This window comes from Nematolebias whitei, chromosome 1, assembly GCF_014905685.2.
Source record: "Nematolebias whitei isolate Nwh7 chromosome 1, NemWhi1, whole genome shotgun sequence".
In the NCBI taxonomy this organism is placed as follows: Eukaryota; Metazoa; Chordata; class Actinopteri; order Cyprinodontiformes; family Rivulidae; genus Nematolebias; species Nematolebias whitei.
In genome coordinates this window covers 81,994,187-82,022,082 of record NC_056498.1, presented here as the reverse complement: position 1 = coordinate 82,022,082, position 27,896 = coordinate 81,994,187, and the positions used below count along the sequence as shown (strand labels likewise).

General features: G+C 44.1%; 1 protein-coding gene across 1 annotated transcript in view; it reads right to left on the bottom strand.

Moving 5' to 3' along the window:
• Positions 1–1,317: 1,317 nt before the first annotated feature.
• Positions 1,318–27,896, bottom strand: part of b3gat2 (beta-1,3-glucuronyltransferase 2 (glucuronosyltransferase S)) — a 70,507-nt gene continuing 43,928 nt past the window's right edge. Inside the window, exons 3-4 of the mRNA XM_037687778.1 lie at positions 26,192–26,340; positions 1,318–1,813 (exon numbers count right to left, since the gene is read on the bottom strand). Coding sequence (XP_037543706.1) covers positions 1,727–1,813; positions 26,192–26,340 — 236 coding nt within the window. The 3' untranslated portion in view covers positions 1,318–1,726. The remainder of the gene's footprint in view (positions 1,814–26,191; positions 26,341–27,896) is intronic.

The window sequence follows — 27,896 nt, the reverse complement described above, 5'->3', positions numbered from 1 at the left end:
AGAATTGTGCTGCTCAAGGTGGCTGCATGTTGGAGTAACTCTCTTACATTCATTCTGAGAGTTTGCTTTTTTAAACTTTAATTATTAATTTTTCTGGATGTTAAAAATCACTTTTTTTTTCAGATGATTACTTCCTCTAATATCAGATGCTGTGCCGCTGGAAGGATTTTTACTGAAACCTTTTTTTTTTTTTGGACATTTGTTATGATGCGTAACCATAACAACAAGGTGGTTTTCTACAACTGGGAGCTGCTGCTTAACATCACAAAGGCTCAAATAAGACCTCAACTACAGCCCCAAATCCCAAATTATTTGAAAAGGAGGTGCCGTGGATGCATTACCGTCTACCTGGAGGCTGTGCTCAAGTGCCTGGTAGCGGAAAACATGGCCCGTGACAGCGGGAAGACCAAGATCGTCCCCTGGCACCTGCAGTTAAGTCTGCAGTGACGAAGGGCTTGGCAGGCTGCTGGGAGAAATGGCCATCGCTCGGGGAGGAGCGCTGCCCAGCATTCAGACAGTTCTGTTGCCTGAGAGAACGAGAGGTCTGCTGGGTCTGGGTGGACAGATGGGCATCTGCAGCCAGTTTCTTCTGATCTGCTGTGGGACAGACTGCTACAAAAGCTCCTTCCTGCCCAAAGCCATCAGCATCTAGGACAACTCTAATGAAACCAATATGAGCTACAACAACAATTAATTTCCCTTTGGGATTAATAAAATATTCTTGAATTGAATTGAATTGAATTGAATATATATATATATATATATATATATATATATATAATTCGCTTTGGTGTATAAGTCGCAGGACTGGCATATCTATGCAAAAAACTGTGACTTATAAGCCGGAAAATACGGTAATTGAGTGTGCATTCACTACAGCTAAATACTGGAGCCTGACTGGTATATTGATAGGGCCGATAATTTAGGCCGATATAGACATTTGGAGATTTATCGTATCGGCAAAAACTAACGTTTCATATTGGTCGGGCTCTACTAAATACTGTCAACTTAGCTTTAACCATTTAAGACCTGATGAAGAAAAAACTGAAAACTTTGCTGGTTCAAATCAGACAATACAAAATGTTTTTACAGTTTGATTATGAATAGGTGAAAGCTCTGCAGTCATTTCAGACACTGTTTAAAAAGGTCTCACGTATGGAGCTTGTTAGCCTAGCAACAAGGTACAAAATGGATATGGTCGAACATTTTAAATACGTTTTTTCACAAAATACCTTTCTCAGCCATAAATGTACTGTCATCTTTGTGTTTTGTTAAAAAAAAAAAAAAAGTATTTTTTAATGATAAATATATTCCCCCCTTCTTCACTTATCTCAACAAGCTAACATTAGCCTACTCGTCTTTTGTTTGTAAACAAAATAAAGATGTTTTCCAACGTGTGCTTTAACATCAGGATGGTTGATCAGTCAGACAGAAGGCAGCTTTTTGAAACAGGCTATCTTTATACCATGATGTCACAGCTGAACTTTGATGAGGATAAAAAAAGATGGTTCAGAATGAATCAGATGGCACTTTTCCACTTCCGCATGACATTTCACACTTCAGCTTTAATATCAGCAGGCTGACGATGGAAGAAATGTTTGTTCATGAAAGGATTTGATGATCCTGGTGTCAGGAGTCCTGAATCATGCAGCTCCTGAAGAGTCCGAGTCCACTGTCAGTTGACCCGATAAGAACAGAATCCGGGTCGGTCACTCCGTGGAAAGAATCACACCTCGATGAACACCGTGTCCTTTCGATGTTTGGGCTCGTTTGCCAGGTGTGGTTTCTCTGTGCGGGTGTGCCAAACCAGAACCTGAAAAAGATCAAATGATGGAGGGTTTCAGTCACATCCAACAGAACCTTGGTCAGAGACGTACTGATATTACTGCTTCAGTCACTGCAGCACCGTCAGAACATCTTCAAGCTGAAAACGGAACAGAAGCCAACAGCAAGAGACACACGAGGGTTTAGCAAGTTTATTCTGTTCATGAAGCCGTCATAAACGAGCCCAGCAGAAGGTGTCTCTGTATCTGCTCCTCAACGGTGTGTTGCTAAAAGACCAAAATACTTTATTTATCTTTATCAGCAATTTGTGAGGGAGTGCATGGCTGGGGCCGGGGGGTCAGGGATGCTATCACAGGAACAAAACAAAACTTTTGTGAGTTGTGCTGGAAAGTGAGTCAAAATGAGGATTTTTTTCAATTTTGTGTTATAATTTTCTTTAAATTCTCCATTTCAAAAACTTTGAAACTGTTTAATTTGTTAAAAGTTGGCAATGTATCACACAGCCTGACAACAGGCTAGTGTTGTTTATGAGAGTGATGGTTTAAAAACTCAATTTTTATGGATCTGGAGTGATGTCATTGAGAATTCAACTCTATGTTTAAAAAAACGGAATCCTGAGTTTCACAATGAAGCCAAATATTATACAAAGTGATATGAAGTGATACGGCAGCTGGCAGAGAAAAATGGTCAATTCCATCCATCCATCCATCCATCCATCCATCCTTCCATCCATTCATTTCCATCCATCCATCCATCCATCCATTCATTTCCATCCATCCATCCATTCATTTCCATCCATCCATCCATCCATCGGGCTGGGTTGAAATTCAGCCCGGGAGCTTGCTTTGGAGAGGCCTTTCATCCGATTGCACAACGATGCACGTGGAAGCATAATTTTAACACAACTACTTTATTTGCAACATAAAAGCTGTTTGTTCAACAATCAAAACTACTGTATATGTTCGTATGCATTCAATGATATATCATAAAAATCAATGCAAATATTAAGGAACAAAAAAACAGCCTCTAAAGATATACAGACGTGTAACATCATAATCTGTCCCCCAAACAAAAGGGAACTGTCATAACTTCCATCATTAACATGTTCTTGAGCAGAACACTGGTCTCGACAGCTCTGTCTATAACTGCATCATTGTCTAAAGTCATCAGGACCTCTTTCTCTCCGCCTCTTCCTCCTCCTCCTCCTCCTCCTCCTCCTCACTCATGACTGGCATTATTATCCTGTACCTCTGCACGAACTCCTCGACTGACACTGGCCTTTTCAGCTAATAACAATAACAGCAACAATGATACATTTTAGAGCACTTTTGTAAATGATTCACAGTTTTATAAAACAAAAACAAAGAGCTACAGACAAAAATACAGTAAATGAATTACTGCAATGTGTTTCTTGAGCTGTTAAAAATATTAATGTAGAAAGAGAGGAAAACAGACTCTTTCATGAAATACTATATGTTTTGTTTTGCAATAAAGAAACATGCATTTTTCTGGTCAGTCGGTGTGGATTGATTTTAATTTTAGTTGATAAAGCAGATTAAAGATTTATTTATGGTGTAACAACACTAATAGACCTCCTTTAATGTTCTGTGAGCTCTGGACACATCCAGAAACACAGACACACTTTATGCCAGCTCTGGGATGATGATAGGTCCATGTAGGCCCTGCTTGTTGACCTGCTGTCTCCATGCTGCTCTGTCCTGTTATCACTGTCCTGGATGACTTGAGTCACGTGACTTTGGCCCCTCCCCCTGAAAATATCTGCTATTTTAGCTCATTTGGCTGCATCTTGCATTAACTTTTTCCTTTTATCCTTCCTTAATTTTTCTGCTCAACCCATCTCTTTCTCCTTTTTTTTTAGCATATTTGCTTCGCACTCTCTTTTCTTTCTTTTTCACAGCGGGAGGGGCTGCTCGCATCATGTGACGTTTGATTGACACCTGCAGCCACGAGGGAGCAGCGTTTAAAAAGACAAAAAACAAAACATACCGATCACCACTGGCCGGTTCGGCCTGGAACTGACCGGCTGTTCGGGAATCCTCCCAAACCCTCCTATGCCATCCCACACCTGTATCCATCCATCCATCCATCCATCCATCCATCCTTCATCTTTATGCGCTTCTTTCTTTCTGGGTCATGGGGGTCACTGGTGTCTAAATTCAGCAGTCACTGTGTGAGAGGTGGGGGACACCCTGGACAGGTCTCCAGTCCTTCACAGGGACTCATAGAGACAAACGAGACAAACAACCATTCACTCTCTCAACTAGGGACAATTTAGAGTTACCAATCAGTGTAACATGCATGTTTTTGATCTGTAGGAGGAAACTGGAGTACCTGGAGAAAACATGCAAACTCCACCCAGAAAGGCCCCAGCTGGGATTTGACATTCTCGACCTTCTTGCTAAGAGGCAGCAGCACTATTAACTGTGCCACCGTGCCGTGGTTTATTTCAAAGAAAGTAAAAGATTTAGAGATCCAGTCCCCCAGCACAAACAGAGTAATGTTGTGTATGCTGTTCAGTGTCAGGAGGGCTGTGATCAGTCTTACATCAGGGAAACTAAACAGCCACTGGCCAAAAGGATGGCCCAGCACAGAAGATCAACATCATCAGGCCAGGACTCTGCGGTCTACACTCATCTCCAGGTCAGCGGTCACTCTTTCAGGGATGAAGATGTTCACATCCTGGACAGAGAGGAACGATGGTTTGAGAGAGGAGTAAAGGAGGCCATCTTTGTGAAAAGAAATCGTCCATCATTAAACAGGGGTGGAGGCCTACGGGTTCAACTGTCCCCCTCTTACAATGCTGTGATTGCTAGTATTACTCAGCCCTTTGTGAACAGTAAACAGCCATCAGTGTGCTAATGATCCATTGTTAGGCTGATGGTCCTTCTTGAGCATGTGATCAGCTGGTTTTGGTTGTCAGCAGCAAAACTGGTTGATCCACTCTGAGACGGTGCTATTTAAGAGACTGAGCTGAATACAGTACCTCAGACTGAGGAAGTCTCTCGGATGAGAGACGAAACGTTTCTACATTTTTTTGTTGATTTGCTTTGTTTTGTTTTTTTGAATGTCCAGAGGACCAGATTGAACTTTTTTAGATTTTTCTGCCTGGATTATTGAGCATGCATCAGGATAAAAGATTTAGAATTAAAGAGATTATTTATGAGAATATACCAGTTAAAAAGCTTTGATCTAAAGGTAGATTAGGAAGATTATATATTAGTTAGAAGGAGTGGTGGCACAGAGGTTAGAGAAGGTGTGCCTGTGATCGAAAGATCGCTGGTTCAACTCCCAATACCGACAACATCAAAATGTGGGTGGGAAAGGTTGAGCACCCACACCTGCCTCCACCCTCATTTGCCCCACTCTGGGCCCTTGAGCAAGACACTTAACCCCCACCATCTGCTCCCCGGGGTGCCCTAGATAGCAGCTCTGCTCCACACAGAGGGCTGTGGTAGCTCGGTGGTCTGTGGTTGAGTCAGGAAGGACATCTGGCATAAAAAATTAAAATAAATTACAAAGTCTTTGTGCAACTTAGTTCACTGTGGTTCCCCCTGAAGAAGGGAGCAGTCAAAAATAAAAATAAAAAATTAGTTACTGGGATCACTAGAAAGTGTCTTCATGTGATAGTAACCTATTGGACTCACTAAATATATAATTAGCAGCAGAACACAAATGCATGATACACAAATGATATGAAGCCTATGATCTATTGCAGACCAAATGGTCTTTTGATTGTGATAGTGTATTTATTATTGATGTGTTGATTATAAATTGTAATATATTGTGCAACCCTAAACTGTTGACCATGAAACACTGGATGTGTTGGATGAAAGGTGCGGCTGATTGAAGCATCTTGTGATATCTGGAGCTCACCAGGAGTCGCCTCACACCAGAGACAGTCTGACCTCCTAAAATTTAGAACTTTTCTTAATAGTTGTAAGTTGAATAAGTGAAACATTCAGATATTTAACATTAAGGAGGAGTTGCATTTATGACTGACCCACTCCCTCCAACCGGCCCGCCCGCTATTTTTGTTCCGGCATCGAACGGTTACAAATGAAGCCCTGAATGCCTCATACAGAGCCGTCAGCCGCCTTGTGTGAAAAACAACATTCTCCATAATCTTCTGCTCATCTTCCACTCATGCAGAGTTCATTGTTGAAAAATTACAAAACAGAAATCCTAAAACCGCTAAAATTTGACGCCACTCCATTTTTGTTTTTATTTCCAGAAGAAGAAGAAGTGTCTTCTTCAGAGGTTTTTCTCGTTGCCTTCAGTAGTTCTTGGTGCAGCGCCACCAAGGACGTGAGTGTGTGTGTGTGTGTGTGTGTATGTGTGTGTGTGTGTGTGGGGGGGGGGGGCAGGTTGGCTTGACTGACAGTGCAGTGTGAATGAGAACCTCACCAGCTGAAAATATAAACAAATGTTCTGAATTTTGGTCCCCAATGGAACCGAGTCTACCGGACTATCAGGTGTGAAAACGACCTAAGAGCAGCAGCGGCAGCAGGGAGCTGCAGAGGACTGCATGTGTTTGCAGCCAGTTTATGTTTGGTAATGGTGAGAAAACACTGCAAAGGATGCACAGACTGGGTTTTATTCTGGGTGGATGCTCAGAGCTTTTTCTAAATGTTCTTCTTGTTTTAGAGTTTTAACTAATGCATGCAGGGAACACGGCTCTCACAGGTATGATTTATGGCCAGCTGTGGACACCGACGTTGTCTGTGGGCTTCTTCAGGTGGAACGTGTCACTTCCTGCTCACACTGCTACTAATTGGCCCACTTTGCATTTGTGATGAGGCTAATGTAGCAGCGTCACAAGCACACACATATTTAGTTCTTCATTCATCCATCACTTTCTCTTTCTGCTCTCATTCTTCATCCTCCCTCCTCTGTCCCTCTCTTCTTCCCTCAGGCTGCTCGGAGACAAGAAGCTTTGGCATGTTATTTTTATTTCTGAGAGAGAGAACTGTTATTACCCATCAGAGAGGAGTAGAGGGGAGAATTAGTGAGGAAGCCGTTTTACCTCCAGATAGCATCAATCCTGAGTGAGTGTGTTTAAATCCTCTGTCGTTCCTGAAGCTTTTAACTATCACAGCTCTGGCTGGAACGTCTGATGAGCTACTGAAGAGATTTGACTTTTGTCTTACAGGATATAAAACCATTTCTGAAAGACATTACTCCAGTGTAGTTGGTGCAAGACTGACAAAAATTCAGTCCATTTATAACAAACTTGTTTTATTTCCCCAGACAATACACAAATCAATAATCAATAACTAATTAAACCCCCTGTTGTTTTGACAGCAACAGTGAAGATTGGTGACATTTTTTTTTGTTTCCACTAATTATTAAGAAAAAGGAGAAACATTAATCCCCTTCTTTAACTCTGCCAGAGCCCAGTCAGCTGAGTGAACAAATCATAATTCAGACTTCCAGTCTGTCTTCAGTGTTTCAGCTGTAAACTGGTTTCAGCTGTAAACTGGTTTCAGCTGTAAAGATGTTTCCGCTGTAAACTATATATCCCTTAGCAAAAAGTAGTTTATTTACGTATACTACAAGTATACTTATTTTACACTAAAAATGAGGAAGTGTACTTGAAGTTTACTTTTTATAAACTTTATTTGATATACTTAAAAATAGTATAAAAATGTCCCAATGTAGTCCAAACACGTATTAAATTAGTATACTTCTAGTACACTACAAGTATGGTGTGTAGTATACTTGATATACTTATACTTAACTTAAAATATACTTGCAAAAATAAACTTGAAATGTACTAATTTTTGTTAAGGGATATTCAGCTGTAAACTGGTTTCAGCTGTAAACTATATTCAGCTGTAAACTGGTTTCAGCTGTAAACTACATTCAGCTGTAAACTGGTTTCAGCTGTAAACTGCATTCAGCTGTAAAGTGGTTTCAGCTGTGAACTACATTCAGCTGTAAACTGGTTTCAGCTGTGAAGTTCTGCTATGTAAAGGAAGACATCTGTAAGTTCATTAATGGATTCATACAGCGCTGCTTTGTTAGATAGAAAAGTGTGTGGACTTTGCATATGAGACATTTGTTGTTGGTCTAATTGATAAATTATCAAACATTTACAAATCAATCCAGAATTAATTCTAGAAGAAGCACTTAACAGAGTCCAACAAAGTAGGTTTATAAAGAAAAAATAAATACTGAGCACTAACTTTAAATGTGACATTTTGTTCCAAACAGCCAAAGTTGATGCACAGTCAGTTACAAAAATGCCACAGGAAAAAATCCACAAAGCAGAAAATGTGGAGCCATAAAAAGTCCAAAGCCGGCAACAAAGTCCAGCAAGGGAGGCAGTGAGTAATCATGACAAAGTCTGCAGAAATAAAAACAACTTCACTTTGTGAAGCAAATTCTGCATCAGAGAGAACATCAACGTGAATGATGACGTTACCTTCCTGGCTTCTCTCCAGTGAGTGTATGCACTGACTCCACAGTGCTGAACCTTGATGTGATGAGACAGAAACATTCACTCACCTCAGACGGACAAGTTTTAGGACAGTTAGTTGTAACCTAAGTACAAATGTATAAGTTAGATGCTAATGCAGGATTTTGGCAGATACCTCTGTCAAGGGGTTCTTCCCTGCTCACCACCTTTATTACACAATTCACATTACAATGGCTTTTCTTTTTTTCCTTTTTTTTGGGGGGGGGGGGTGGGGGGGTGGGGGGGGGGGGCAAGAGGATGATGTGTTCATCTGAGGAGACATACAAAAAGAACGTTGGTTACATACTGTAACCCCAGATTCTATGAATATAGGCGTAGCCCTTTAAGGCTGTCGCTGATGGGTTTATCCCGTTACGCAGAGCATAAGCACTGAAAAAATTTAGTCCACGCCCACCTGCTGTGTGGGCCCCACCCGGTCCGTATAAATTACGTTAAGAGCGGGAAATCGGCTCCCAAAATAGCTTTTTCTTCAGCCATTTAGGAGCCAGTGAGGCCCGATGCTTAAAGGGCTACGCCTATATTCATAGAATCTGGGGTTACAGTACGTAACCAACGTTCTATTTCATATAGGCTTCGCCCTTTAAGGCTGTCGCTGATGGGTTAAGGGCGAAGCGGATGTGGTCCTCGCCTCACTGGGTCCATTCGAACACAGTAAGAAGCGGAAGCTTGCCCAAAAAACGTCTTGTCACTCAGCTCCCCGTGTGCATAACTACGCATGGCGTAATTATGTGCCATGCACAGACGCATGTTATGTAGCTATGCGTTCTGACAAAGTATGAATGCCCCAGAAAACTTTCAACGGGAAGAAGATGTTGAAAAGAGGTGGTGGGGGGGGGGGGGGCATGAACCAACTGGTTCATGGCTGAACAGTATAAACAGATTAATGTCCATGAATTGATTATTGATCAAATGAACTGATTGGTAACAATAGTCATGAACTGATTAGTGACAATAGAACCAAAATCACAGACACGACTTGTGACTGATAACAACATCTCACACTGTAATGCATGCAGACAGAAGTGAGCTTAAACAGAGTTCCATGAGAACAATAATATTCATTCTGTTAGAGCACTAAGGACAGAATGTGTCATGGAACGAGCCGTTACATCACGTAGGTAAAAGCGAATAAATGAGCAGGGTGTTGACCATGCAGCCGCAGTGCAAATGTCCTGCATTGACATACCATTATGCAGAGCAGTCCAAGATGCGATACCCCTGGTCGAGTGTGCTTAGAGGTTGACAGGAGGCCCTAAATCTGATGCTCTGTAGGCTTCAGAAAAGGCCTCACACAGCCAGAGTGACAAGCGCTGGATGGATAACGGGCGACCTGCAGAAGCATCTCTATAATGCACAAACAATTGTTGAGTTTGAAACGCATTGCAGCTGTGCGCGCTATGTAACACGTCAACGCCCGCACCGGGCAGAGAAGATGAAAAGATGCTTCCTCTTCTGATCTGTGGGGGGGGGGGGGAAGAAACCCGTCCAACGATATCACTCTTGATTTAAAAGAGCTCATGATGTTTTAGGCATAAAAGCTGGGTTGGTCTTAAATCAGCTGAGCTGCCCGTCAGCCTAAATTCTAAGGCATGACGAAACAACAGAGAGGGCAGATAATTACTTACCCTCTTAGCGGGTGTTAAAGCCAGCAGCAGGGCTGTTTAAAGAGACAAGAATTTTAAGTGAAAACCTGATCCAGAGGCTCAATTGGAGCTTGATCAGGGCTCGCAGGACCAGCGTAAAATCCCACTGTGGAGCAAGTGGACGTGAAGCAGGCTGCGTCTCTGAACATCTTTTAGAAAAAACGCTTCATCAGCGGGTGATTAAAAGCTGTTCTGTCTCCGAAACCTTCGTGGCAGGAAGAGGTGACTGCAATGTACGTTAAAGCGTACTGAATGCCAACTTCCTATCCATCAGCTGTTGTAGAAAAACAACACGCCGCCTAAAAGGCATGAGGTGGCCTCTAAACCTTTCTCTGTACACCAGCGCTGAAAAGCCATCCCCTTTGATGTGTACAGAACTGTGGTAGATGCAGCACGTGAATCTTGAATTGTGCACACTATCTCCTGAGGGAGACCCATCCTCTAAGTGGGACCGCTCAGCGGTCAGACCCACAGGTGCTGACCTATTTCTGGGTAACTCTTGATCGCTCCTCCTGCCTGAATGAGAGCATCCTCCCTCCACGGCAGTTCCACGGCGACCCGACAACAGACGGTGCAGGCCTGGGAACCATGGTGCGTTCACACGCCGGGAGCCACCAGGAGAGCTGTCAATCCCTCCTCCTGAACTCGGTTCAGGAACCGTAAAAACAGAGGAGGTGGGGGAAAAAATGCGTACAAAAGCGTTTTGGGCCACGGGCTGTGAGCAAATGCGTCCCCCCCCAGCGATGGATCGTCTCGCGGGCTCAGGGAAAACCATAGTTGACACTGAGCGTTCTCTCGCGTCGCAAACAGGTCCACAGCTGCTTTGCCAACTTCTGCTACGTCTGAAAAACATCAGATCTGGATGGAGGGTCTGGTCCACGTGACGTGGGCCGCCCCTGGACATCACATCTGCCCCTCTGTTCAGAACACCGGATATGTAAACCGCTCTAATAGAGAGCAGGTTTTGATGAGCCCAACACAGTAGCTTTCGCGCAATGTGTAACATCTGGGCTGAACGCACACCCTTTGATGGTTATGTACGCAGCAGTCATCATGTTGTCTGTGTGAATCAACACGTGTTGATTCTGTAGCACGGGAGCAAAGTGTTGAATCATATTCAGTACTGTGCGACACTCCAAAACATTGATGTGGGCTGATGTGTAGTGGGGCCACAGCGCCCCTACTGCTTGAGATAGGCATGGCCCCCCCCCCCCCCCAGCCTGACAGCGACGCGTCCGTGAAGACTGACCCTGTGACGTGGGTCTGCTGAGGGGGACTCCCTCTGACAGAAAACAAGGTGTTTCCCCAGAGTCGGAGGTCTGCTCTCACAGAGGGATGAACAATGAACATCCGTCGTTTTGTTTTACTGGATCCACATGCAGACGTGCAAAACCACCTCTGTAGGCGTCTCATGTGTAACAAACCAGCGGAACCACTGTGTGAGTGACATCATTCCCAACAGCTTCATGACGGAGACAGCTGTTATCACTTGCCAGGTCTTACGTGGCTGAGTTGACTTTAAAAAAGTGTCGAATCTAGTTTGTGATAAACGAGCTTTCATGGTGGTTGAATTTAATTCCACTCCCATAAAAACAAATGTCTGTGCCGGGAAATCGAGCTTCCTTCCAATTTATGGCGAAGCCCTGATTTAACAGGTGTGATGTCAACACCTGATCCTGCATCAGCGCCTCCTGTCTGAAGTGACAGGAGCAGCAGATCATCCAGGTAAAACAAAAAACTCTCGTCTCTGTGTTTTAGGATGATCGGTATGCGTTCTCTAGATGTTATACAACAGATCCAAAAACGGTCTCACCCCTCCGATCCGTGAGTAAAAACCCTGTGTTTTCTCTCCGTTGGGGGACTCTGTAGATTACTTTTATCAGAAACACTTGGACTTCTGCATTTAGGGATGAGATTTAGTCTGATGATGACAGGACCGTTTTTTTATAACTCCTCTGAATGGAGGGGTTCGGGTTGCAAACTGTAACTTGTACCATTTGCATAAAACCTTGTCCATCCATCTGAAAAACGGCGAGCATGTTTTAGCCACTCTACGTAATGTTCGTAGGGTGAACGTGCGTTAAGTGATGTGTCATGTTTTGTACGGCTGTCAGCAGTCCGCCCCTCAACCGCCGTCATGCGTCGCGGGAATGTTTTCTGTGTGATCTAGGGCGAGACTTGTGCTGAAGGCGAAGCGTGTGACAGCTGATGACGCGGTGGGGCTGCGCGTTTGACGTCGCTGTGCGAACATTGAAAAGGCGGAGGGTGTGACTTCATTAACGCCGTGCTGTTGGAGTGAAGGCTGCTAGCCCCGCGGGAGCACACGTTTTTCTCTGGAGGGACGCGCGCCGCTCTCGCTGGAGGGGCGCGCGCTGGAGGGAGGCGGGACTCATTACCGGGTTCTTTCAGCTGCTTCACGTTTAAGCTGCGGTGAACTGCCGAACGCTGAGACGCGGTGGGTGACGGCTGCCCGCGTTTGATTCGTTGAGATGGGTGTCGCTTCTTGTGAGAGAGAAGGACCTCCACCCGAACCAGCCTGCGGACCACATTATATCGATGTGAGCTGGTTAGCGCCGGCAGCTGTGTGTGTGCGCCAGCATCAACGCAGCGCCGTTGGATGGAGGCTGTTCATCTTTGTGATCGACTCGTCATGTCTAGAGCGGCGGTGAGTTTAAAAACCTTATTTAAGGACACCGGCTCATGTGGAGGCTGTTCCATCCCACGAGTGCGAGTTGACACCGCTTGAGTGAGGATCGTGCAGTTCTAGTTGATAACGAGTTATTTTCGCTTACCGTTGTGCCGTGATCGACTCGTCGTGTCTAGAGCGACGGTGAGTTTAAAAACCTTTAATTAAGGTCACCGGCTCATGTGTGGAGGCTGTTCTGTGATCGACTCGTCATGTCTTAGAGCGACGGTGAGTTCAAAAACCTTATTTAAGGACACCGGCTCGTGTGTGGGGCTGTTTCATCCCACGAGTGCAAGTTGACATCGCTTGAGTGAAAATCGTGCAGCTCGGGATTATAACGAGTTATTTTCACTTACCATCGTGCCCTGTAAGCGACTAGTAATGACTTGGAGCGGCGGTGAGTTTAAAAAACCTTATTAAGGACACCGGCTCTTAATGTGTGCGGCCGCTGTGAGCTCATCCGAGCTTACAGACTGGCTAAAAAACAGACACTTTGATCATTAATGATGATTTATTTCAACTTTCGTGTCACTTTTACACACACCCTCCGGAGACCGTCATTTTGAGAAACTTCTCTCTCATGAGCTCTGCGATTGTTTGCCCAGAGCGCTGTCTTGCAGGCGAACTCTGGGGAAACGCTGAGCTGCAGGTTGCCGGAGTGAAGAGGGCTGGATTCTGACGGGCGGGGCTGGTGGTGGAACTCAGCGAGAGCCGCGGCCGTGGAAAAGTCGAAGCTTGCTCGCGACGGTCCCTCCAGCGGGTCGGGATGAGCCGCGCGGCTTGATGAGGTGGCGCACAGCCTCTGGCACCTCCTCCAACTGTTTCAATTTGCCAGCATGGTTTGAAGCTGCTCTGAACAGCGTGTCCGCGATGGGCTTCATCAGGTCTTGTGCAGTTTCTCCGGCAGCGAGGGGAGTAACGAAGCCAGGTGGATCGTTGGATCATCGTCATCCACGCTGCAGTCCTCGACAGGCAAACCGTAGGAGAGGCACATATGTTGAGCTGGCGTCAGCTGCCTTACAGAAGGAGTTCTTTGTCTCCAAGGCAGGTCTGCGGCCTTCAGTCCCTTGGACATGCTATATGCTAGCAGCGCACGTTGTTGCTAACTGCGGCTGCCTGAAAACACATCGGTGGGCTCGATTGGAGAGCGTGGTCGCCGTCTGGTTCATGTTCCTCCGGAGGGACGGGACGCTGCTCCGACCTGGGCAGCTTCGCTCCGGAAGCTTCCGCGAGGCTTGGCTCCAGGGGGGTTACCGAGGAATAGCCCCGCTCGGTGAATCCCTCAACTCTGGTGATGGGGGCGGACTGGGGACCGACTCCTCCAATCTACCAGGAAAGAACCGTCTGTGGCCTCGCCCGTCGAACGTCCTGTTGGAACGCGAGGCCGTATGGATCAAGACGGTGAGCCACAGTGGAGCCCAGTGAAAAACAACCTTCCCACGATCATCCGAACTGGCGGGAAAAGGCGTGGGACGTAGAAAAAAGGGGTCCCTTCATGTCAGCCTCCTCCTGGGTTCCGCCGGGCAACCGTGAGGGCGCTGTCGGCCGGGAGCGGTGTGATCGCCGATGCGAAACGAGGTGGGATGGGGTGAGCATTCACTCAGCCCCCCTCCACCTACACTACGCTCCCCAGGAGGGAATGAGCAGCGGGGGCTGCAGCTGAGCACGCCTTGCCCCGGAGGAACCATCCGGTTCACCCCGAGGGTCGGCGATAAGAGGAAAAAATACAAGATGGCGTTGTCCAGCGTGTAGTGACCTGTCACTGGGAAATGTTCCCCGACGCTTACCTTGGAATAAGACTGCTCGTCATCTTCTCCTCGGGGAGGAGAACTCACCGGACGACCGGAGGTCGACTGCCGGGCCAAGCATCCTTCACAAAGGTTGGTCATTTACACAATTTATCCTCTTTGTTCTTCTGACAGTGCTATATTAGCTCGCTGAAGAAAAAATGGGAGCCGATTTCCCGCTCTTAACGTAATTTATACGGACCGGGTGGGGCCCACACAGCAGGTGGGCGTGGACAAAATTTTTTCAGTGCTTATGCTCTGCATAACGGGATAAACCCATCAGCGACAGCCTTAAAGGGCGAAGCCTATATGACATAGAACATGGAGAGTGTTTCCAAGGTTCCTGGGGCAAGTCATTGAAGCATCAGAGTTCGGTGCAGATCAAGAGAAGGTGAGTGCTGTGAGAGCCACAAAGAGCACAGAAAGAGTGAAACTGGAGGCATAGGCTTCAAGAGCGCTCAACAACACATAACAATGATATGCTCAGACTGGAAACCAGGTACTTGCTTGAAAATTGACCTGTGGACAGTTTGTTGAGGTTGTAGTTAAGAAAAGTTTCCAAACTAAAACTAACTACAACCTCTAGTCTCACTGCTGGTCTCAAAAAGAGTAGATGAACTTCTGACGTTGCCTGTTAATACGATTTTTTTAATTTCACATTGCGTTGCTGGCAAAAATATTTCAACAGCTGATTTTCTCTCCAGAGCTCCTGGCTGCAACACATCTGAGGGTCTACAAGAGGAAGAAATCCATTTGTATGTTGATTCTGCAGGCTGAACAGCTGCTGAAGCAAGCTTCAGAAAGCTTCAGAGGCACTGGGGGCCTCACATGAATGGTGCGTATGCATACAACGGTTACACCATGTTCCACATGCATTAAAATGAACATGACGTGAAAGTGTACTTAAATATACACACACTTTTGACCTTCATCATGACAATAATATCCTTAAACATCTGCATAAAGTTGTGCATAATTGTAGAGCAGTGGCAGCTTTGGCACTGCTGGAGGACATCATCTGCAGAAGACGTGTTTTGGGCGATCTCACCAGCCAGGACCAATCAAGTATTTCACTGTCATCCCTGAGTCGTGCCAACTGGTTGGGATGACCTCATCCATATGATGCCCACATACATCAAACTGCAGCTGAAACTGTTGATGTGCAGATGCTCACTTCTTCACATCAACTATTTAATAAATAAGCCACTAAGTTCTATTAAGCCCCTGAGTGTGTCTGTGTTAACAGTAATTTTGTTGTTAAACAAAGATGGAAATGCCTCAACCTCTGAAGTGCACCGCCGGCAGATCAGCACCTCTGGTTTATTTCAATTAGTGACAACCACAGCTTCACACACATTCACAGCTTTTTGATATAATGTGGCAAATACAACTTTACACCCCATATTTAGGGAGTGTCTGACCCACAGTTAATAAAGCACCTCATTCTCTTGCATCTAGACAACATTGTTGATCGTGCAGAGAGGGGAATGCAGGACATATGCATTCGTTTACATATTCAAACAAAGGCATATCAGGGTGTCAGGGGAGGTGTTTGTGCACTTTGTTCCACGTTCATCAGGATGTGTGAAGGAAAGGTGCGCAAAAACACGAGGGCACACCGTTTGATAAATCTGATATTTTGTGCACTCATACTTTTCACATTTTGTCTCTGCACCAAATTTCCATATGAAAGTTGCCCACTCTTTCATTTAGGAGGCCCCAGGACAGTGACTGCATACTTCGAAAGCTGAAAAATTTCTGTGTAGAAGGATGCCCAGAAAGATATTCCATGAAAAGAGCATTCCAGCCCTATCTGCCATTTACAAGGGAGCTCACAGTCCTACGAGGTCTAATTCACTATAAATTACACTGCCTGGCCAAAAAAAAAAACAGTCACCACCTGGATTTAACTAAGCAAACAGGTACGAGCCTCCTATTGGATAATTACTGCATGGGTGATTATCTTTCAGCTGCAACAAGATATTTAACCCCAACTGGTGCAATGAGTTGCTTCTCGTTTCTTAAACAACCATGTTGAAAGACATATTGCATGGTCGTGGAAAAGATGTCAGTCTGTTTGAGAAGGGTCAAATCATTGGCATCAAGCAGAGAAAACATCTAAGGAGATTGAAGAAACTACTAAAACTGGGTTTAGGGCAAAAAACTGTCCAACACATTATTAAAAACTGGAAGGATAGTGGGAATCCATTGTCTTCGAGGAAGAAATGTGGCCGGAAAAAAATCCTGAATGATCGTGATCGGCGATCACTTAAACGTTTGGTGAAATCAAATGGAAGAAAAACAACAGTAGCACTCAGGGCTATGTTTGATAGTGAAAGTAAGATCATTTCCGCACACACAATGTGAAGAGAACTCACAATTGCTAGGAAGCAGAAAGATTGGACTCTGGAGCAATGGAAGAAGGTCATGTGGTCTGATGAGTCCAGATTGACCCTGTTCCAGAGTGATGGGCGCATCAGGGTAAGAAGAGAGGCAGGTGAAGTGATGCACCCATCATGCCTAGTGCCTAGTCATCAATGCAAGATCTTGGTGAAAAATTAATGCAACACTGGATGGAAATAGATCTTGGGACATTGCAGAAGTTTATTGAAACAAATGACACAGTGAATACATGATGTAATCAAAGCTAAAGGTGGTCCAACGAAATATTAGTGTGTGGCCTTTATTTTTTGGTGGCAACTATTTTTTGGCCAGGTGCTGTAGTGATCTCATTATCACTTCGAAAATACATACTGCCATGGCTACCTGAGGGACAGTTAAGCTAACTGCAGGAAGTGGGCTACACGGTCCTTTAATTGGTCACAATACAGGAGAGGGTGATGCAACTGACTGAACACGATGACACATTTAGCCGAGAGTTGCCTCACAGACCATAAACCAAGGTGGGTGCAGACTGTGGAGATTCTCTGTTTTCCTGCCACTAACCCTAACAGTTCCTGAGTGGCAGAGCAGAACTTATCTCTCCTGTTCATGATGCAGCCTGGTCTGCTGTATTTAAGGACCTGTGGCTCAGTAGATTTTTGCTGAAACATTTGAGACCTTTGGTCCTGAGTAACTTACCTGTGGAAGTCCTGTTTCCTTGAGCACCTCCAGAGTTACCTTCCTGTGAGACCTACATCCTGGAGCCACATACCTTAGCATCTTGTTTTCTTACTGGGCCAGTCCTTGAGTTTGTGCCCTGCCACTCTCCTTATGGATCAATACTCACCTCATCTTCTCCTTCATTCCTTCCTGTTTGGAATCATCCCACTACTCACCCACAATAAAGACAAACAAAGTAAAGGTACTCTTTGTATACCAAGAACTGTTAAACATCTGTTTACAAGATACTTACCTTCTAATACGCTTCTCCACAGATTCATCCTGAGTTTCAGCTTCTATTAACACTCACTGTAAATAAAGCTCACATAGCTTTTCATAGTCGTCTCTCTTTCTGTCAGTTTGTCTACTTTGGGTGAAGATGGTGTAAATCATGATTCAGACCTGTTTCAGCTCAAAAGTAAAGTTACCAGCTTTTTATACACGTTTTTTTCTTTTCAGATACTTTTGTGGCTAAACATTGTTCCTGTCATAGAATGTAATGTACAGACACACAGGGACAAAACTACAACCACTGACAGAGCACTTGAAGTGCCACATCTAAGCCCTGAAGAGAAAGTGCGGGTCATAGACATCCAAACAAGAGAACCAGTGGTGTCTGAAGCAGGTTCTATCATGGAGACCCCAGAAAGCACACAGAGAAGAAACATTTCTTTTACAGACCCCTGGAGAATCTGGGACATCTACTGATTTACCAGACTTAATCTGACAACACTGTCCTAGATGCACTCAGTGCATCCATCAAGGTTCAGCAGGAGGCCAGCTAGCATACTCCAGGCATACAGTATATGAACTAGAATCAGAGTTCAAGTATATCTGAAAGGCCATTTATAAGAAAAAAGGAACTAAGTGTATATTAGGGCTGAATATATAACACTACACCTGATTCCTGTAAAAAGCTGTTCTGAGGTGACCTCTCAATAGGAAACAGCCCAAATGTTTTGGTTAGATAGACGCTGATTTGAACAGATTTAAATCTAAGGACACCTAAGGGTCCTGATTAAAACGTTTCTCATTGATCAGTATTGGAGTAGCTACTACACTCTGCATTTAGTCTCTGATGACTTACTGTCCATGTTAGGCTTCACATGGTAAATGGACTGTACTTATATAGCGCCTTTCTATCTTATTGAGATACTCAAAGCTCTTTACACTACAATCTGTGCCCTCATTTACCCATTCATACAGCACTCTAGTAGATCTCTACAAAGCTAATTGAACAAATCATTCTAAAGAGACTAATCAGTGCTTTAGATCACATTCATACACTGATGGCACACACATCAGAGGTGATGAGGGGTTCAGTGTCTTGCCCAGGGACACTTCGGCATGTGACTGCTGTGGGGTTTGAACCCCCAACTTTTGCATTGGAGGACGACTGCTCTAACCACTCAGCCACAGCCACCTAACTGGCTTCAACCATCCCATAACACAGCAGCAGTTTTGTGACATATCTGACATAAAACTGATGTAATGTGCCAACACATGGCAGTATGGACGTATTATAAAATGCAAAATGAGAGCAGCTTGATAGCTTCCTGCAACTCTGAAACTTTAAATGAAAAAGCTTTCACAGGGAAGTGATCAAGCAAAAAGGATTAGAGAACAGCTGACTGTATTGATCACTCTGAATGGCCGACCCATCGCTGTGGTAGAGAAAATTCACTTTTATCTCCTTTTGGAGCCACAGTACAACCTACCTCCCTGACAGTACATACAGTAATTGACACAGCTCAAGGTGTAGAGAAATGTTGGCCATCACCTGCTTTTTTCCACCTTGTTGATAATAAAGAACATGAACACAGGCTTACTTTACTGCAATGTAGAGCTACTGAGATGTCAAGTACATGATGGTCTTGATTTAAATGCCTCTAAATACTTTGATATATACTTTGCAAGTCTGTGCTGTAAAAGATGCTAAATAATGAAAGTATCAGATTGAGACTCAGTGGTGCAGCAGTAACTACAAAAGGTGCTGGTCATTTTGTGTCTTCACTAATGGAATCAAAATGAGCCTGAGCTGCAGCTGAAACTAAATGTAAATGACTCAAACAGCAGCTCTGTCTTTCCTTGCACTGCCTGCGGTGTTTTTTAAAATCTTCCTCCTGCGCTATCATCTGTCTCCATCGGTTCCTGCTTTGCTTCACCTCCTTTTTGTCTGTTGCCATTACTGTCCTCCTCTAACTCCATCGCAGCTCCTGTCAGTGGTCTGCATGGAACCTGACCCAACATCACATGTATACACCCTCTGTTGTCAAGGTCAGACTCCCGGTTCTGATCTGATCTCAAATACTCTGTATTTGAACCAGCTCTGAGTCAGAGGGTTTAAAGATGTACAATAGCTGAAGTTATTCACAAATCACAAGTTCAGAGCACATATTTACAGAGCTGCAGGTTTGGCCTTCAAGACACAGAGCTAATGTAACAATTTTCTTTGTTGACTCTATGAAATAAACCCAAAATTTCACAGTTTTGGAGAAAACAGGATTCTATCTCCAACAATGTGATTCATTATGAGCTGTTAGCTGAAAACACATCTCAGAGTGATTAACACCTGAGTTAACCGAACACATGGAGGACAGAAGAAGTGCCAGGTCCAAAAGACTCTCTTATCAAAGACCTGAGAGGTACATCATTCTTCATCTACCATATTTTCCTCCGTAAACGTCGCACTGCCCTATAAGTCACATCAGTCCATATATGTCTAATAAAGTGGAAAAACCCATAAATATGTCGCTTTGCCATATATGTCGCTTCTATTATGCGTCACCGCTGATGTGTCGCGTTTGTTACGCGTCACCGCTGACAACCCGGAAATGTGGGCCGGTGTTGTGCCAAAACTCAATGGTCTGCCAAATGGTGGCCACAGGGGCGTGCAAGGAAGGACTTTAACAAGAATTTAACAGGATTAACACTTAAAAACAATTATTTGTTTGCTCAAAATTATAGTAAAGGTGTGTCTCAGTCTAACTTTTCCTTAATAAATGCACTTTGACTGTCAAATCAACTGCATTTTCAAAAGCCGACACGTGGAAACATGAATGTGCAGAGGGCGACTCGTTGTGCATTTCTTCAAAATTTAACAAGATAACCACCTAAAACAAGTATTTGTTTGCTTCACGTTATATTAAAGGTCTCAGTTGAACTTTTACTTAATAAATGTAGTTCATGGGTCAAATTAGCTGCATTTCACCGGGGTGGCACAGTGAAATGAAGCTGATTTAGCGGTTGCTCCAGGCAAACGACGGTGGCAGGCTGTGGCAAGCCGATTGCGTCATTAATAGCCACTTTTACCTATTACATGGCACAATGGCATGCTACACTGCTCGAGTGCCATCTAGTGTCTGAAAATGGTAGTGTTCAATATTTTCAGTCAGAATAAATGAAAACGGTCATATCTCAGCCAAGAATTGGTTTGTAAATATGGGAAAAAATCCATAAATAAGTCACAGGGCTTGCAAATTATGCAAAAAAAAAGAGACTTATAGGGCAAAAAATACGGTACTTTATTTCAGGTATTCAGCTAACAGTCTTCTTGTAGAAGCTAAAATCTCATTTTATATTTGTCAAACTCTGCTATCGTTGCTATTTTTCAAAGCTTCAGTTAAAGACATTCTAACAAAACTTGCAAAGTTACTAAAACAAGAAGTCCAAAGAGAACATTTAAAATGGGTTCTTTGTTGTCAATTTTTATTTGTTGACAACACAAGTTCATCCCTTGTTCATTCCACAGTTTAATGCTTTTGTTTAAATTGATTTGACTATTTCACTGGACTGAAAATCTGTTTGTAATCAGCCAAAGTCCAAAGAAAAACTTTGAAAGTAAATTTAAAAAAAAAAACCACCTAAACAGCTGAAGACAAAATGTAAAATACTGTCTTCCTCCTCGCAAAGAAAAACAACAAAAAGTGTTTATTTTCCTAAAATCCTGATATCCAACATGTGAGTTCAAAAGTTGTAGATGTGTTTGTTGTAAAAGGCTTCACGAAATGTTTGAAGCACAAAGTGATGAGATATAAACTAAGAAAACCTCCTGTCTGATGACAAATGGCCCACCCAGATCAGACTCAGCAGCAGAATGGCTTCATGGTTCTGAAAGTCCAGTTCAGACCTTGCAGCAGCAGCAGCCATCTGAAAGTGATGCTTCAGCAGTTCCCAGCCTGAAACATTTCTCTCTAACCAACCAGAGAATTACTGAGCGGGCCCAGAATGTGGCCCATGTGGTAAAGCAGGATGTAGTTTCCCACTTGTTGGTTCCAGGTGAACCTTCATGTTGTGGAAGACAGATGTTAGCTGAGACCATGGGCGTCAGAAGCATCTGTAATGTGGGGGGGACACTATATTTTGTGTGTGCGCGCGTGCATGCGCATCGGTGTGCTAAAAATTGTACACGAGTGTACAAAAAAGCAACATTTCATCTAGATTTCCTTACTTTAATTTAAATCATGTTTCTCACCAACTTTGTGTCAATTCAGCTGTGGGTTTTAAAGACATTTTAACTTTAATACACTTTAACACACAGAGTCAGATCGGCACTATTTGTGTTTATAGAGAAATAAAAAAAACATCAGCACTGGACTTTTTTTACATGTGTTCAACACTACTCAACTAAATGATGTTTCTCTGAGGACAATAAGGTGTGGGGTTTTAAAGACATTTCAATTTTAATGCACCTGAACACACCACGTCTCTTACACCTGCAGCGTCTGACAGCATCACAGTTACTGCTAAGCTAAGATGCAACAGACATAGTGCTCCACTCAAGCATCCTCTTAACCATGTATATATGTTTATGATCAAACCCCCCTCAAATTATTTCATGGTTTCCTCTGCACTAAACACTACAGGTAACTTCCTCTCCCACAGATCAACTCTAAGTCCAAATACTGGTTTTGGTTTTTACTCAGCTTTCATTACAAACTGTCAGTGAGATTTTAACAAACACTTTATGGTTTCATTATTCAAACATGGCATGTCTCGTGTGACTGTTGTTCAGTTGTCTGTACCCGTTTTTGAAGGTCCTGTAGGTTCTCATAACATGGAGTCCATGACTTGGTGACATTTTTTAAAATTAATTTATTCATTCATTTAAAATAAACAAAATAAACAAAACAAATTCATCAAAAAGAACAAACACATTGAATGACTTTGTGACTATGCAGTGGTCTTCAAAGCGGATCTTCAGGACCCACTATCCTACAAGATTTATATTACTCTTTCTTTTCACACACTTGAATTAAATAAGTGATTACCAGATTCCTGCAGAACTTGATGAGATACTGAGGAGGTCATTAAACTATTTGAATCAGGTAAGTTGGAAATGGGTTGGACCTTGGGGACCACTGAGTACCAGGGTTGTGGACCCATTAGGTTTATGAACCCACGAGGGTTGCGGACCCATCAGGTTTGTGGACCCATCAGGGTTGTGGACCCATCAGGGTTGTGGACCCATGAGGGTTGTGAACCCATGAGGGTTGTGGACCCATTAGGGTTATGGACCCATCAGGGTGGTGGACCCATCAAGGTTGGGGACCCATCAGGGTTGTGGACCCATCAGGGTGGTTGACCCATCAAGGTTGTGGACCCATCAGGGTTGTGGGCCCACCAGGGTTGGGAACCGCTAACTACCAGGGCTGTACATACATCAGGGTTGTGGACCCATCAGGGTTGGGGACCATTGAGCACCAGGGTTGGGAAATCATCAGGGTTGTGGACCCATCAAGGATGGGGACACATCAGAGTTGTGAAACCATCAGGGTTGGGGACCACTGAGTACCAGAGTTGGGGAAACATCAGGGTTGGGAACCACTGAGTACCAGGGTTGTGGATCCATCAGGGTTGTGGATCCATCAGAGTTGTGGATCCATCAGGGATGTGGACCCATCAAGGTTGTGGATCCATCAGGGTTGTGGATCCATCAGGGTTGTGGATCCATCAGGGTTGTGGACCCATCAAGGTTGGGGACCCATCAGGGTTGTGGACCTATCAGGGTTGTGGACCTATCAGGGTTGTGGACCCATCAAGGTTGTGGACCCATCACAACCCTGATCAGTCCCCAACCTTGATGGGTCCACATGATCAGGGTTGGGGACCACTGAGTACAATGATTGTTGACCCATCAGGGTTGTAGACCCATCAAAGTTGTGGACCCATCAGGGTTGTGGACCCATCAAGGTTGGGGACCGATCAGGGTTGTGGACCCATCAAGGTTGGGACCCATCAGAGTTGTGGAGCCATCAAGGTTGGGGGCCCATCAGGGTTGTGGAGCCATCAGGGTTGGGGACCCCTAACTACCAGGGCTGTACACCCATCAGGGTTATGGATCAATCAGGGTTGTGGACCCATCAGTGTTGGGTGCCACTGAGTACCAGGGCTGTAGATCCATCAAGGTTGGGGACCTATCAGGGTTGTGGACCCATCAAGGTTGGGGACCTATCAGGGTTGTGGACCCATCAAGGTTGGGACCCATCAGGGTTGTGGAGCCATCAAGGTTGTGGAGCCATCAAGGTTGGGGACCCATCAGGGTTGTGGCTCCATCAGTGTTGGGGACTCCTAACTACCAGGGCTGTACACCCAGCAGGGTTGGAGACCCATCAGAGTTGTGAACCCATCAGGGCTGAGGACCATTGAATACCAGAGTTGGGGAACCATCAGGGTTGGGGACGACTTCGTACCAGGGTTGTGGATCCATCAGGGTTGGGGACCCCTGATGTGGACTGTGCATGCCAACACATGCATCTCATTCAACAGAGGGCACTAAAGAAAAAGTCTGTGGAAACCAACCGATTGGATCAAATCACTTCAGTTCACTCTCCCACCCTGAGCATGCAGGGGTGGATGGGAAGGGGGGGGGGGGCAGTTGAGAGGAACAACTCTCATTTAACAGGAAGAAACTCAAGCAGAACCAGGTGATCCAGTCATCACTCAGGGACCACAAAAACACAAAACTGAGTCAAACTTGTGGTGAGAAGTCCGTCCATGTTTTTTTAATAAACAGTTAGTGCACCAGTACCTTATCACCAACAGTAAACTGGAGAAATGCAGATGTTCAGAAACATTCTTCAGAAAATCAACATTCAGACCCAGTTTCATGAGCTCTGGGTGTGGTTCCAACAATGTTCAGTCAGGTCATCTGGACTGTTTCTTTTTGTGTGCTGAGACATTTTGCCCTCCATCCAGAAGGGTTCATCAGTTTGAGGAAACACCAAATAAAACTGATTCTCTCCTGAAAAAAAAAAACCTAGTTCCGTTGGTGCTAAGATGGTCTCTGGAGCACGCTCTCTCCTCCGGTGCCGCCCTCTCCCTCTTCGACAGTCATGTCAAACTGGTTCAAAACACCAAAGTCCATGCTCAATAATGCAGGTATACAATCCAACAATGTTCAGTCAGGTCATCTGGACGGTTCCAGAACATTCAGTCTGGGTGTGGTTGTTTCATCAGGAGTAAAAAGGGTCTTGATGTTTGATCCAGATCTATTCTCATGTTTAGCAGCATGTGTTATGTGTGGTTTGAAATAACATAGAAAATACAGCCCATTAGATCCATTTGTGTTGAGCAGCCTTTAAAGTGGGCTCTGTCAGGGCGATGAGAGGCTTCATACAGCAGAGAGCCAGCAGGAGCAGTGCTGCTTTCTGATGACCGCCATCCATCTGAGCTGTCTGAGATGCACAACAAGAACTGATGGGTCTACAGAGCCAGCCCGGTCCGATTCAGGCAGTGTGGTCCAGGTTTAGACAGAGCCAGGAGCTCTAGCTGTGACTCATGCAGTCGATGGTGAGGAGAGACGTCCTGCAGTGACCTGCTGCTGTGATGGGGTCATACATATCCAGACATGTCAAACTGTACAGGACTGACCACATCTGCTGAGCCCGGTCTGGCAGCACCATGTGACACAGATGGGGCTGATATTTGAGAATACAAGTCCCACAATTAATTTTTGTTTTATATAAATGTTTTAACTGTGTTTTAAAAGTAAAGAAGGTTCAATTTTACACAGGAATGATATTCTGAAATTGTTCTGCTGTTTTTAGATGCAGCTTTTCACACACTGGTGAACCTCTGCCCATCTTTATTTCTGATGGATTCAGTTTAAAATGCTCTTTTTTAATATCCAGTCCTCTGACAGACCAGATCTTGTTTCTTATCTGTCCCTCTTACTTTAACAGCCTTTTGTTTCCCCTTGACCCACCTCTTTGACATGATCACTGCCATTTATATCAAAATGACCACAAGTTTTCATAAATATGGTACAGTTTTTTTTCCTATGTTTACTACGTCAAATCATTGCATTCTTTTTTATTTACATTTTGCAGAATGGAAATAAAGAAACTCATCTCACCAAGTGATTTGAAACAAATTTCATACATTTTCAATGCACAAACATCTGGAAACAAATATTTGGATTGATGATATATGCCATTGACCGCTGTACAAATTATGTCTATCTTTTGACTTCCATTAGTTATTTTATTGCCTGTTGCCTTAATGACCTCTCATATGTGACGTGTGGTTGGAGCTGCTGCCCGTTTTAACTAGAAAACTCTCGTAAAATATTTGAACTCTCCAGTGTGTTTCCTGATCGACTAAAGATAAAAATAAACCAACATACACTGTATATCTTTACTGTCAACAGTCATTTGATTGTGTTGCCATAGTGACAGATATCACTGACCCGTGTGCAGTTGTTAGCTTTGGGCTCTAGCTCGGACACCTTGGTGATCTGTTTCAGGAAGTCGGACTCTTGCATCCCTGGCTGGGAGCCTCGCCTCTTGAACTGTGCCCGCGGGTTGGCCAGGATCACCTGGAGGTTCACAGCAAAGCCTGAGGAGGAGGAGGAAGAGGAAGAGGAGGAGATTAAAGCATTTTATGGGTCTCAGGGACTCCAAGCAGAAGCCTGCAGTTGATTAGTGTTTGTGACCACGGGGGTCTGCTGTCCTCTGGTGATGATTACAGTGGAGACATAAAGTTCAGATGGTGGTTCAACCGTGACAGCACACAAACCGAACCACAATTCATCAACAGGGTTGGTGCCTTCTGTTTAATACACCGTATTATTTTACATTATTATTATTGTTTAGCGTATAACTTAGATCCTTGTATACTGTTTCTTTTTATACTGTATATTTTTGCTATTTAGGGGTGTAACTGGGACCTTGTGTACACAATTTCATTCTACCTCATGTACCACATGTGATGCAAATGACAATAAAGAACATTGAACCATTTATTTTGGCCTGGCTTTTAAGCAAAGTTCACAAATCTTCCTCCAAGTTGAGGTCCTGGTTTTGAGAAGACCAACCCAGTTAGCCTGATTCATCCAATCAGAAACCAGTTTTGATCAGAGTCTGGGATCACTGTCCTGTCGGAAAAGTCAACTGTATCAGAGTTTCATCCATTCTGCTCTTGATTTGAGGAGAAGTCGAAGAATTTGGAGGTAGCCCTCCTTCTTCATAACTCCATCCTCTTTATGTAATTTATCCATACCACACCTTGATGCTACCACTACCATGCTTGACAGATGGTCTGTTCAAGTCTTTTTTTAGAGGAATTTTATCTAAATTTTTGGACTTTTTGTACCATCTTTGACACACATATATTTTTTCATTTGTTCACAAAGTTTCTCTAAAAATGTATTTGCTTCTAGCTCTTAATCATATCTAACATAATCTGTTTTTTATTTCTGTATTTGGTTTCAAATGTGACAAGAAAAGGCAACTTTATTTATAAAGCACATTTCATACACCTCCACATCAAGAGGAGCCAGTTGAGGTGGTTCGGGCACCTGGTAAGGATGCCCTTGTGACACCTCCCTAGGGAGGTGCTTCAGGCATGTCCGACTGGGAGGAGACTTCGGGAAAGACCCAGGACACACTGGAGAGACTATGTCTCTCTGTTGGCCTGGGAACGCCTTGGAGTCCTCCCAGAAGAGCTGGAAGAGGTGCTGTGGAAAGAGATGTCTGGGCTTCCCTGCTCAAGCTGCTGCCCCCGAGACCTGACTTTGGAACAAGTAGAAGATAATGGATGGATGGATGGATTTCATACACATGTCAATTCAAAATGCCTAACATTAAAAACAACAAGACAAGTGAGATCACATAAAAACACCATTTAAAAATGTTTAGGGAATCCCAGTCATAAACCTGAGGGAAAATAAAGTTTTTTTTTCTTCTGGTAAAGACTTGTTGACGGCATTGATTTGATATGAGCACTGGAAGTCAGATCAGATTCTATCAACTCACAAAGATTTCAGATACAATTTTTGATTGTTAAAGAATGTGATTTGAGGTGTTTAATAAGTGTAGCTCTCTTTTATTTAGTGCCAAGCCAAACAGTATGTCATCTCCAGAAGAAAAAAAAACTTTATTTTCCCTCCGGTT